Source organism: Lissotriton vulgaris, chromosome 9 (assembly GCF_964263255.1).
Source record: "Lissotriton vulgaris chromosome 9, aLisVul1.2, whole genome shotgun sequence".
NCBI classification, from domain to species: domain Eukaryota; kingdom Metazoa; phylum Chordata; class Amphibia; order Caudata; family Salamandridae; genus Lissotriton; species Lissotriton vulgaris.
The window spans coordinates 264,007,979-264,020,562 of NC_141697.1; the positions used below are offsets into that span (position 1 = coordinate 264,007,979).

Genomic DNA, 12,584 nt, shown 5'->3' on the forward strand with positions numbered 1-12,584 from the left:
ATACAACAATTATGTAGTTGACTTTTATAACGTAACAAACCCACCCCCTCCCGCCCCCCCCGATTGCGTTCATGCCACAAAGAAGGAAGGATTGCATCTCCAGAACAACACACTGAGACCATCAACCACCCTGCAAAACCCAACCTCCAGACACCCATCAGTCTGGCAAGCGAGTGTCCCCCTCTGGCGGCGGATCCAGATCCAGCCCCCGGTAGTCTGCCCATCTTTTTCATATATTAAAATGTTTACGGGGGCATCCCCTGGCAATAAAGACCGGCAGTTCGAACCCCATGCAAAAGTCCATCCCATTCCTCCATACAGTCAATGCTTGGTAGAATATTTAGGAATCACCCCTGAAACACCTGCCACTCTTGGGCATTGTGTTGGGGAGCTATCTCCCCATCTCTCTGACTAAAGCTTTTTAATACCATAATTATCATTATATCCTCTGGTGTCACTTCCAAGATCAAGTTTGTATAGCTTGCTCCCTCAGAGCTGTTTGGATGTGATAATCTTGCTAGCCCATGGGCTTTTTGGAGGTGTATTTTGCCGCTAGCCATGTGGCAGCGCGGAAACTGAAGTTGCTGTTAGTCAGGTAGACTGGTTGGTGTTTCATAGATTTTATTAAGACTTTTGGTTTATATTAACCTCTGTGGGGAAGAAATGAAGCTTTCAAAGAGCAGGTTTTCTTGAAAAAAAAATGTCAGTACCACTTAAACAGGAATGCGTAGTACGTGCAAAAATGCAGGCTACAAAACATATAGCAAAAATCCAGATGATGTAGAATATCTAAATTATTTGGAAGCAAAATATAAGCACATTTTGTTTTCAGTTTCTTCTGTCTCACAATCGATTGTGTCCCGTTAGCTTTTACCAGACTGTCTATTTTTTGGACAGGCTGTGTGATCCCATGGTACCATGTGCTTCTAGGCACACACACAACTGGCAATGACACACACATGTTGCTTAGACATGGGTATTTAAACTAGGTAGATGTAACACTATATAATGCAAAAACAAAACAGCTCCTAATATCCTTCTTGCGATGATTTTACTACGACTCTACTCTAATTTCCTGTATCTTTCAATCTTATGCGAGGATATATATTTGAATTCAGACTTGGATTAATAAATGACCTTTTATGACAAATGTATCATTTAGTTGTGAATTTTTTTTTTGTTGATAATCAACATTATTGGCATTTTGAAAATGACAAAGAAAATTCATTGGCAGCAGCTCATAAGTCAACGGGTACAATAGAGTAAAATCAGCAATATACATGGGTAGGAGTTAACCAGTCCAGTCCGACATTACATTCAGTGTGGTAATAGTGAGGACGGCGTATAAATATGGGTTCACGGCGGAATCAAGTTGTACCATTTCCCCCATATTTTGGAGAACTGCTCTGGAGTGCCCCGGGATTCGAAGAGGGCCTCTTCTTGGGCACCGCACCAATCAACCCCCCTCCTCCATCCCCCCACCGTGGGAGCCGAGTCTTGCAGCCAGTGACGTGCTATGTCCCGCTTGGCCACAGCCACCGCCGTTCCCAACAGGCGCTTATCCGATCTAGTGCCATCCAGGCCGTCAAAGATCCCCAGCAGCAGTCGCAGCGGGTCATGAGGGACCTCCCAGCTCAGAGCCTGTGTGAGCTCTCTTTCCACTCTCCTCCAAACCCGCATGAGCCCCGGGCATGTCCATGCCATGTTGTAGAAGTCGGCCGGGGAACGCCCGCATCTGGGGCAGTCTGGAGAGGGTCTCAGGCGGGCCCGGAAAAGCCTCTCTGGGGTGAGGTAGGATGTGTGTAGATAGTATGTCTGCACCAGCCGCAACTTGGAGGATGTGGTCAGGGTACGTGGGGCCATTAGGGCGTCTCTCCAATCGGCCTCCTCCAGGGGTCCCACCCAACCCTCCCACCGGGTACGCAGGCGGTCAAGGGACGAGGGGCTATTATTGACTAGGGCACGGTAGATCCGGGACACTCCACCCCAACCCAGATCCCCCATCTTCACTTGGGCTTCCAGCGGGCTAAACTCTGGCAGGGTGGTTGGCGAAGGGAGGTGTGCATGAAGGGCATGGCCCAGCTGCAAGTACCGGAAGTACTGAGTGTGGGGAAGGGCGTGGCGCTGCTGTAAGTCAGCAAAGGCTCGAATGTGGTCTCCCACCCAAACATCCCCGAGCACCGACACCCCAATGAGGTCCCAGCACCGAAACCCACCGAGGGACGAAACCTCATGAAGCCAATTCCCATGCCAGAGTGGCGTCTGGCGGGTACGTTGGCGGTCCCATCCTGTGTGACGTAGGACGGTACGCCAAGACAGCAAGACCGTTCTGGTAATTGGGGCTAAGGTTTGCGGGATCGGGCAACCGTAGAGGAGTGCTTGGAGCTGGGAGAAGTGAGTCACTTCCAGTGCTACCCGGTATGCCGGGTCGGACCAGCCGCCCGCATACCAGTTGTGGATGACGATCAGCTTGGTGGTGAGGTAGTAGAGGTAGAGACGAGTCACCCCTAGTCCCCCATCAAAGGGGGAGATGCGGCTGTGTGCAAGGGAGATCCGCGGTCGCCACCACTCCAGAGGAATCTGGACAGGGTTCCATCCAGCTCCCGGAACCAGGCCCGTGGGAGGGGGTGGAAATGTTCTGTAGAATGTACAAGAAACGGGGGAGGATCATCATTTTAAATAGTGCACTCCGCCCTACGGTGTTGAGGGGGAGGGATTGCCATTTCTTCAGATCAGCATGCATTCGGGTTACTAGAGGCATGATATTCAGTGTCCATTCCAGGTCCGGTAACAGGGCCACCCATATCCCCAGATATTTGACCGAATGACGTCTAAGGGGGATGGACGACTGCCAGTCAAAACATTCCCGGGAGGGGTGCAACGGAACCAGGGTGGACTTTGCCGCATTAAGCCGGAGGCCGGAGACGAGCTCGAAGTCATGAAGGATTTGCAGACATCTAGGGCCCGAGGACGCCGGGTCCGCCAGGTACAGGAGCACGTCATCGTCGTAGAGGGCTATCTTGTCTATGTGGCTTGCATTCCAGGTCCACCCGCGAACGAGGCGGTCGTGCCGGATGAGCGTCGCCAGGGGCTCCATCGCTAACGCGAACAGGAGTTGTGATAGGGTGCATCCCTGGCGCGTACCTCTACATATCGGGAATGCCTCTGAGAGCGTCCAATTGATCAACACTCGGGCCCTGGGGCTCGCATAGAGAACCCCAATATAACTGCAGAACCGCAGGCCGAAGCTCATCTCCTTCAGCACATCTTGCAGGTACCCCCAGCCTACCGTATCGAAGGCTTTCTCAAAATCGAGAAAGAGGAGGGCCAGGAAGGGAGAGAGGCGGGAGCAATGGGCCAGGGCCAGATGGAGGCGGTGGATACAATGGCGGGCACCCCTGGCCGGCATGAAGCCACACTGGTCCGGGAGGATCAGATCTGATAGGAAGGGTTTGAGCCTCTGGGCCAATACTGTGGCGAAGAGCTTGATCTCGGTGTTGATAAGGGAGATAGGGCGAAAGTCCGCACAATTCGCGGAGGGCAGATGGGTCTTAGGGATGACCACGATCGTGGCCAAGTCCGACTCGGGAGGGAAGGAGCCCCTTTCTATCACATGGTGGAATAAATGCAACAGCTGGGGGGCTAGAGTACCTCGAAAGGCCGCATAGAACTCCTGTGGGAATCCGCCCGGACCCGGCGTCTTGCCACGGTTCAGAAGGGGGATAGCCTCCAGGACCTCATCGTGTGTGAAGGGCTTCTCCATGGTTTCTGCATCTTCCGGGGTAAGGGAGGGTAATCGGGCCCCAGCCGCGCCCAGAAGGGTAGTCAGTAGCGCGAAGGGCGGCGCGCCGCTTACAGGCGGGTATAGAAGTCGGCGAAGGTTTCCGCTATACCCGCGGAGGTCACCCGGAGGGTGCCATCCGGAGCGCGGATCTCCGGAATAACGCGGTGAATCCTAGGGTAGGAGACCACGTTATGGAGGAGTTTACCGTTTTTGTCACCCCATCCATAGATCCGCGCCACTGACAGTTGTGATTTTATAATAATAATAATAATAAAGACATTTATAGAGCGCATGGATTACGCCATCTCGGCGTGTCCCCGCGCTAAAAGAGAGAAGAAAAGCTCGCCAGAGGAGAGGAGAGTACGAGGCAGAAGGCATAAGTAAAGTTATAAGGGGAACAAGTGAGTTTTCAGTTGACGTCGGAAAATAGTTTCCGAATGCTCAAGGCGGAGACTGATGGGAAGTTTGTTCCATCCTATGGCAGCCGCCACTCTAAAGGACCGACCTCCCATTTTTTCTCTCCTGTAGCGGTGGGTTACAAGCTTGTCCATGCCGCCCAATCTAAGCGATCTGCGTGGTTCATACCAGGTAACCAGACCTGTCAGATAGCTGGGAGCTTTGTTCCAAAGGATCCGATGACATATTAGGAGGGCTTTGTACATTATTCTTTTATTCACTGGGAGCCAGTGGAGGGCCTTCAGGGCGGTTCTAGAGTTGGCTCTTTTTTGGAGTCTAAGTACTAGGCGGGCTGCGGCATTTTGCAGTATCTGGAGTCGTCCTATGCTTTTACTCGAAGCTCCCAGGAAGAGGACGTTCCCGTAGTCGAGGCGTGACGTAATCAATGCCTGGGTCATAGTGCGCCGAGCCTCCAAAGGAAGGAGGTCCAGGGTTTTATTGAGAGTCCTTAGGACTCCAAAACACTTGCCTACTAAGCGGTTGGTGTGTGTTTCATAAGAGAGTTTGGGGTCCATCCATATCCCTAGATTCTTCGCTTCAGGGCATGGTGTAGGCATGGCGCCTAAACAGCTTGGCCACCAGTCACATGTCCAGAGCCGTTGATCCCCCCCCAACCACCAGGATTTCTGTCTTGGAGCCGTTTAATTTTAGGCAGTGATTATCCATCCAAGTGGCCAATGCTTGCATACAGGTTCGGAAATTATTGGCTCCAGCGGCAGGAGTTTGGGAGAGGGTGAGTAAGAGCTGTGTATCGTTGGCGTAGGAGACAATCTCTACGCCGAACGATTGGACTAGCTCTGCCAGGGGGGCCATATATAGGTTAAAAAGGGTAGGACTTAGAGCAGAGCCCTGAGGTACCCCCTGCTCTAATGCCCTCTCTTCCGACTGAAACGAGCCCCGTTGAACCTGAAAGCTTCTGCCCGTCAGAAACGATTTCAGCCAACCGAGTGCTCTATCAGTTACACCTCCTCTGTTCAGACACTGTAGCAAGGTGATATGTGCTACAGTGTCGAACACTGCACTGAGGTCTAGCATGACCAGTGCCATGGTTAGGCCTGCATCAGCTCCTTGACGTAGAGTTTCGGTGGCTCGTAATAAGGCCGTCTCAGTAGAGAAGCCTCCTCGGAACCCCGATTGGGATGGGTGTAGAAGATTATTCTTCTCTGCAAATTCCATCAGTTGTACATTTGCAATTTTCTCTGCAATTTTTGCGGTGTAGGGCAGTAGAGAAATCAGTCGTAGGTTCTCCAGGACATCATGGCTTACATTAGGTTTTTTTCTAATAGGTAGCACAATTGCCTTTTTCCAGTTTATCGGAAGGGTTTGGGAGTCAAAGGATGTCATAAGGACATGGCGGATATAAGGTTCTTAGACCGTTATGCTGGCGCCCAGGACCCGTGGAGGGGCGGGATCCCGCGGAGAACCCGATTTTATACTAGTGCAGATGATTTCAAGTTCTTTACTGGGTGGTACGGTAAAACACTGTAACCTCGCTTTTGAATTTAACAACGTCCCTTCCTTCAGTTCTATGAAGGTTTCTCCATTCGCAGGACATTTGGAGAAAGAGCTGTATATTTTGTTAACCTTATTGGCAAAATATTCTGCCACCTTGTTGCATTCCATAACGGAATCAGTTTCCGGAACATTGGAGAGTGCGACGACTGAAATTTCTTTATAGATTTTGAAGAGTTCTCTGGATGAGCAGTCCGCCTCCCTAATTCTGTTTCCATAAAAGGCGGCTTTTGCAGCTCTGACCTGTTTTTGGTAACTTCTCTGGGCTGTTCTATATTGAAGTTTAGTGCATTCATTCTTGTCCTTGCGCCAACATCTTTCTAGCTTTTTACATTCTGATCTGATCGATTGCAGATCTATATTATACCATGGGGCCGATTTCCTAACTCTGTTCCCCTGTTTGGCCGTGGCAAGAGGGGCTACCTTGTTCAAGGCATCAAGGATCCGGGTTTCTAAGTTTTGATTTGCACTTTCACTATCAGTGCCTCCCGGCATCCCACCTAAACGTAGCATCTCGCTAAAGATGGGTTGAGAAAATGTTTTCCATTTGCGGTATGGGTAGCTATTTTTGCCATTCAACTGGGGGGTAGGCTTACTTAAAGTGCAGATTTCAAAAGGGACTAGGAAGTGGTCTGTCCAGGGAAGTGGGTTGGGAGTACTCGTGGTTAAGCCCTCCCAGTTGGCAAACACCGGGTCCCATAAATGGCCATGGGTATGTGTGGGTGTTTGATTGATTAGTACCAGATTTGCATTTTGTAATTCCTGCCTCATCTCCGTGGCTTCCTTTAGCTGGATATCATCAAAGTGTATATTAAGATCACCCAAAAGGAGAACCTTCCTATGTCTAAGTGCTAGGTGATCAAGGTGTTCTTGCAAACCCGGCCTAAAATTTCCCAGGGTCCCAGGAGGTCTGTAAAGGAGGACACCCGAGATGTGATCCTGAGGGCCAAGCTTCAGTGCGAATTTGCCAGCTTCGCAGTTCTCTATACCAAGAGGTTCGAGGGAGCATATCCGGGGGGCCTTGCTAATCATTGCAATCCCACCTCCGCGGCCAGACGGTCGGTCCACCCTGGCTATAATATAGCCGGGTGGAAGGGATTCGATAACCTCGGGATCGGAGTCTACCCCCAGCCATGTCTCCGTCAGAAAGAGTATATCCAAGCCCTCCTCTAAGAGCAGGTCCCAAATTTGTAAGGCGTGTCTCGGGAGGGATCGACAATTTAACAAGCCTCCTCTGAGGCTCCTAGTCCGTTCTTCGTTACCTATCTGTTTACAGGTTTTAAATGAGCAATGTCGGCATTTGACAGAGGATAGAACCTCCATTTTGTGCTTGCAACACTCGTTTTTATTTAACTTGCTTTTCAGTTCCCCTCTTCTTTTCCAGCCTTCATTTAAATACTTTGCAAAGGCTGCTGTAAGTTCAGGATTATTGTCAGCAAAAGTGAATATCAAGGGATATTAAGGCTCTCACTAGCCCTTGGATAATCTCATTTACAATGGGCCAGATTGCACAGAGTATTTTTTGTCTATCTCTCCCCGAAGTACAATGCTAATTGGAGGGTAATGAGGTGGAACAGGAATTGCAAGACCAGTGGAATAGCTGGAGGTGGGCGTTGGGTGTTGCTGATAGCACATTGAGTTATTTTGAGATTCTTGATGGTACCAGCTTTGTGGACTGATTGGGGTAGATGCTCCAGCTATCTCAGTTAGTGATTGGAGGTGGCTGATGCTTTTAGTCAGCTGAACTGTTCAGTGATGCGTTGTGCTGGTCAGTCAGTGAACTTTTAGGAATTTGTGATAGCTCGGTGGTCCTTCTGGTTGTGGATGTTTCACTTCATCCAGTGTACTGATTGGAAATGAATGGTGCTGATCACCCAGCGGGCTCCTTGTTATTGGATGATGCTTTTGCCAAGTGTACTAGTTGTTGCTGCTAGGGGAAACAGATGGTATGAATGCCCTTTTTCCTTGCACTAGTATCATGGAAACTTAAGAAAGTTATTGTGGAACAAGCTGAAATGCATACAAGACCATATGTACTGATGCTATTGGTAATTTCAAGGCTGCTACAATCTCTCTCCAGGATCTTGGCACCACTCCATACTACATCACCTGTGATGCACACCCTTTTAAGGGTTTTGTTAGTCTCTGTGGTGCCATTTTGATGATACTTCAATCTCTTTACTGTAGGAGTGCAAGTGAACAGCTGCCATTCAACATATGGGTTTTAGAAAACAATGAACCTCCTTGTCTCCTTAACCTGTTAGCAGTTAACTTGTTTTCCTGCCTTTGTCTAATTTTGAAGTTTTTTAAAATTCTGTTCTTGATGCAAATTGTTTTCCCCCGAAGACAATAAGATACATGTAGGTGCTCTACTTAGGTCTCGCCACTAATTCTATAAGTGAAAACTAGTTGGTGGTAGATTGGCTGCTTTAAACAACCTCCCTTGGATATTGAGTAATAGTCCCCATCTTCTTTCAGCATTGTCAGATTAGCGATAGCTTATAACATCAACAAACCTAGTAGAAAGCCATACTTTAAGCAGCCAGCAAAAGAGCAACATGACACAGTTTGCATCCAGAATAAACTGAAACGTATCACGTTTTAATCTCACCATTTCCTTTCCTTTGATACTTTATCCATTACCTTCAGTAATTTCACTGTATTTGTTTTCAGTAAGCACAGGGTCGAAAATGTGTGTTCCACAAGTAGTTTGAACTCTGTGGCTTCCTGGCAGTCATGGATAAATCTGATGAAGTTTTTGTGTACATCATGTTGCTGAGGAATCAACTCATTCAGGCAGTGTCTTGTTTGTTCCCCTGAAGAAGTGCAAAAGTCTGTAATGGACAAGCAGTCAAACTGTCTTTTAGACCAGTATATATTCCTCTTTGATCCTGCCTCCCTCTAATATTTATATGATTTGTTTTTTGCAGAGCGCTATCACCTGGGCTATAAGATTGTTCGCACTGAGAGTCGGTTAGTCCGCAGCATTTTGGACGCACATGGTTTTCAAGAGGTATGTTGTGATTTACTGTGGTGTATGGCATGTCAGAAGTCCGTCTACCCAATGATGCAAAGAATTCCACATCCAAACAAGTGATGTGCCCAAGTTCAGGTTTTGAATCTCCTTCTTCTCAGGGGGTTATTCAGTCCTAAAGTGTGCACCCTTTATCTGCATGTTGAGAGAGAGGCAATCGGGTAATTTGTGTAGCTGTAATAGATGCAAGTGGAAGAATAGGAGATCTACTTGTGGGGGCTCATAGGTTAGTGCTACTGTTTTATCTTAGCTCCTTGTAATTCTACTTCATGGTCTGATGAACCTCTCTAGAGCGGATAAGGTTTTCAGTTATCTCCATATGAGTTGTAGAGAAGATGACAAACTGCTGGATGCTTGAAGAAAGTGTCCCATCACAATATGCATTACAGGTATTGGACAGGTACGACAGCTAAGTTCTCTCGCTTTCATCTCAAAGTGGCAAAAAGAGTGTGACGCATAGGTCTGAGGGTTGCATACACAACCCGTATTACTTCTCTGAGAGTCACTTGGTCTTGATTTGGGGACAAAACAGGGTTTTGTTGTTTGTGTATTCAAGATGACTATTGGTGGCCCATTTTGTTTCATGAAAGGGTCCCAGACCTTGCATGTACAGAGAAACTGCTTCAGTTTTATAAAAAGGGGACGGAGTATCAGAAAAGGACCCATAGTAAGGGAACATTAATTGTATTGTTCTCATCCTATAGAAAGCTTCTCTGATCACTTTGTTGATCAGGTGTGGAGTGTTACCCATGAATCCATGATCACAGCAAAGTTCTTTACCTCTCTGGGTGTGTTTGCTTGGAGAAGCGGAAAGATGTCATCTCATATACCAGAAAGGAGAAAATTCTTTGAATTGTTTATCTTAAATTCCATATTTCTACTCGGCGATATGGGTATAATGATTTGAGAGTTGCGGACCTTAAACCCAGATCTTGATCTGGCTGTCCCTCAGAAATGAAGCATGTACTCTGTAGTGTGTGATTGCTACCTGCTTATTTAAATTGTGACTAATTTCTCGATTCTGTCTGAAAGAGATACTTTTGATGTGGTAACATGGGTTTTACAATTGGTAGTCTTGAAGAGTGTCATTGGTGCTTGCATTAATATTTAGTTCATGATAGCAGCCTGCCTGTAGTGCCTCTTTGTAAGATCACCGAGTGGCTGACAACAGTAATGGACCTAATGGAAACCTAGGGCGCAAGTTGCCAGTGAGACAGATGTCACCCAGAATGAACTAAAACATGCCGACATTGTTGGTGGTCATCGTAAATGTTTCATTGGTGGTTATTCCCAATTGTACTAGGTATTGGTCGTAGCAGAGGCTACTTGTGGTGGTAATGCTCTAATGGGGGAGGGAATTCAGAATTCCATTGTATGGTGCGCCCACTGTTTAGTCTTAGATAGAGGTCCTGGACAGACTTTCTCCTCGCTTACATGATGTGCATCATTATCACCTCCCATGTAGGATAACTAACCCCACTGCTTCTTTTACAGGGCACCTTTAGGTGACCGTGCCATTTCTTCTCTTGCTGGATGTAGTGTAATCCAGAAGCTACCTTGCATTTAGATTTAATTAGTCTCATGTCACTAAGCAATGTCCAGTCAGTAGAAGTGGTGCATGTAAAGTCAGTGGACTGATTCATCAACCTCTTTATGGTCCATCAGGTCGCTCAAAACAGCAACGATTTCAACCTCATGTGGACTGGATCCCACCTTAAGCCCTATCTTATGCGTAGTCTCTTGGAGTTCCAGAAGGTCAACCACTTCCCCAGGTAAGTGCTGCAGTGTCTGAACAAAGTAGGTACCAATATTTGTGTATTTCAGGCAGGAATGGTGAGAATGAGAAGCGAGAGAGAGCAAGTGAAAGAGGAAGATAACAAGAACAGGTGTAAAATGAAAGAACGTGAACAAGAATATGTGTGAAATGAGAAGAGAAGAGGAAAGAACAAACATGGTTGGAAAGTGAAAGACGAGGAGAAGGAAAACAAGGTCGTGAGAAGGGGCATGAATGAGAACAGAGTGGGAACTGAGAGCAAATAAGAATAGGATTAGAAATTCAAGAGAGAATTGAATAAGTGTTGTTCAACAAACAGAGCATGAAAAGTATGAGATGACAATAATATAAATCGGATCTGAAATGAAAGAAGGATAGAACAAAGTATTTTTTATTTATAAAGTTTTATATAGCGCGAACATGATCCCGAAGGCTATCAGAGCGCTTTACAATAGGATGGAAGGGCGGACATAAATACAATACCGAACATCGAGAGAGAAAAGGAAAGTAATACAATAAACCGGTGTAAGCGGGCAATGAAGGGGCTAATAATAAGCAGTAAAGAGGAGCCATATAACATGGAGGTCCCATGGTAGCAGGAACAATGACACCGAGCAAGTGGGCCTAGCCCTCTTAAAGTTAGAATTTGCTCATTCGAAATCTTTTAGCTTCCAATTTGAACGCAGTTGTCGAGGAGAGTCTGTGTACTTCCGGCGGAAGAGAGTTCCATATCTTTGGGGCGGCACCGGAGAAGGATGGGTGGTTTCAAGAGGAAAGTAGTGGCCCTTCTTGATGCTCTCTCCCCACAAGATAGTTCAAGTTTTTGCGCCAGGTACCTGGGAGTATTAAAGTGAAGGGCTTTGTGCGCCGTAACAGCAATCTTTAGCTGAATTTGTGCTTCGTAGGGTAGCCATTTGAGAGATTTTAGGACTGGAAACATTTTAGGAAACATGTTGAATGAAGAGGAAGAACTGAGTGGCAAGTGTGGTAGGGTGAGATTGGAGTAGGAGAATAAAAACCGGATGGGACATTTTAGGGAAAAATCATGTAATCAGGCATGCAGAATGAACAAGAGAAGTTCCACTTTGTGGGATATCGTCAGGATATTTTGAATATCATTGTGGATCCGCATATCTTTGTCGTATTGTTGAACTGTTACTGTGCATCATGAAGCAGAAACAAGTGCTTATCAATGCGCGTTGTGACTGTGTGCCTTTTCCTGATGGTGTTCTGTGGCTCTTTTGTTATGGGGAAGTGTGCCCGTGTGCCTGGTAGTTGCTATATGTGTATGTTTTAAGGGTTATTTATCATTTACTCGTTCCAGTAACTGTGTGTTGTGGGTTTTTGGGTCTCTTGCCTGGTGCCTATGGATGTCAATTTGGGGCTCTGTCTGTTGCTGGGAGCTGTTGCTTTATGGGTTTTGTGGACTGTTTTTTGTTTGTAGTGTTTGTTCTGTAGCTGACTTTATCTCTGTTTTGCTCCTATAATCCTGCGTGGTGTAACATTTTATAGCGAATATATGAGTAGTGGTTTTGTACCTTATACATGTGATATGTGATAGTGTACCTATATTGTAGCTCTGTATACTTTCCATTGGCAGTAGCTTTGATTTTTGTGAGTTTGGTCTATTGCAGGTAGGTTTAGCTTACTGTGTGTTGTGGGGCCTTGTGCCTTTTACTTGAGATAATCGCTCTGAATTGTGGGGTTCCATGATTTTACTGTGTCTCTTTGATGTGAAGCCATGGCATTGTGTTGATTGCTTGTAGCATAGGGTTTCATTGGTGTTCGCGGCTACGGCCATTGCTTCAGACAGCATTTCAGTCAGTGTGTTGCTTGATATTGTGTTTTGATTGTGGTATGCTTTTGCTGAGACCTGCAGCTCATTGTGTGACATGGTTTTATGATGTGACACTCCATGGTTGTTCCTTGCATCTGTGTGTTGAATGTGATGCTGTTGTCGGGATTGTACATTTTTGGGGGGGGGTCTTGTTCGCGGTTTGTCAGCATTGTTCATCTGCTCCAAC

General features: G+C 46.9%; 1 protein-coding gene across 5 annotated transcripts in view; it reads left to right on the forward strand.

The window, feature by feature from the left end:
- The window catches only part of TTLL5 (tubulin tyrosine ligase like 5), a 1,386,223-nt gene that overhangs the window by 177,255 nt on the left and 1,196,384 nt on the right, over positions 1–12,584 (forward strand). For all 5 annotated transcript variants that reach the window (XM_086937525.1, XM_086937527.1, XM_086937530.1 and 2 more), the window contains 2 exons: positions 8,683–8,765; positions 10,452–10,558. In XM_086937525.1, coding sequence (XP_086793651.1) covers positions 8,683–8,765; positions 10,452–10,558 — 190 coding nt within the window. The remainder of the gene's footprint in view (positions 1–8,682; positions 8,766–10,451; positions 10,559–12,584) is intronic.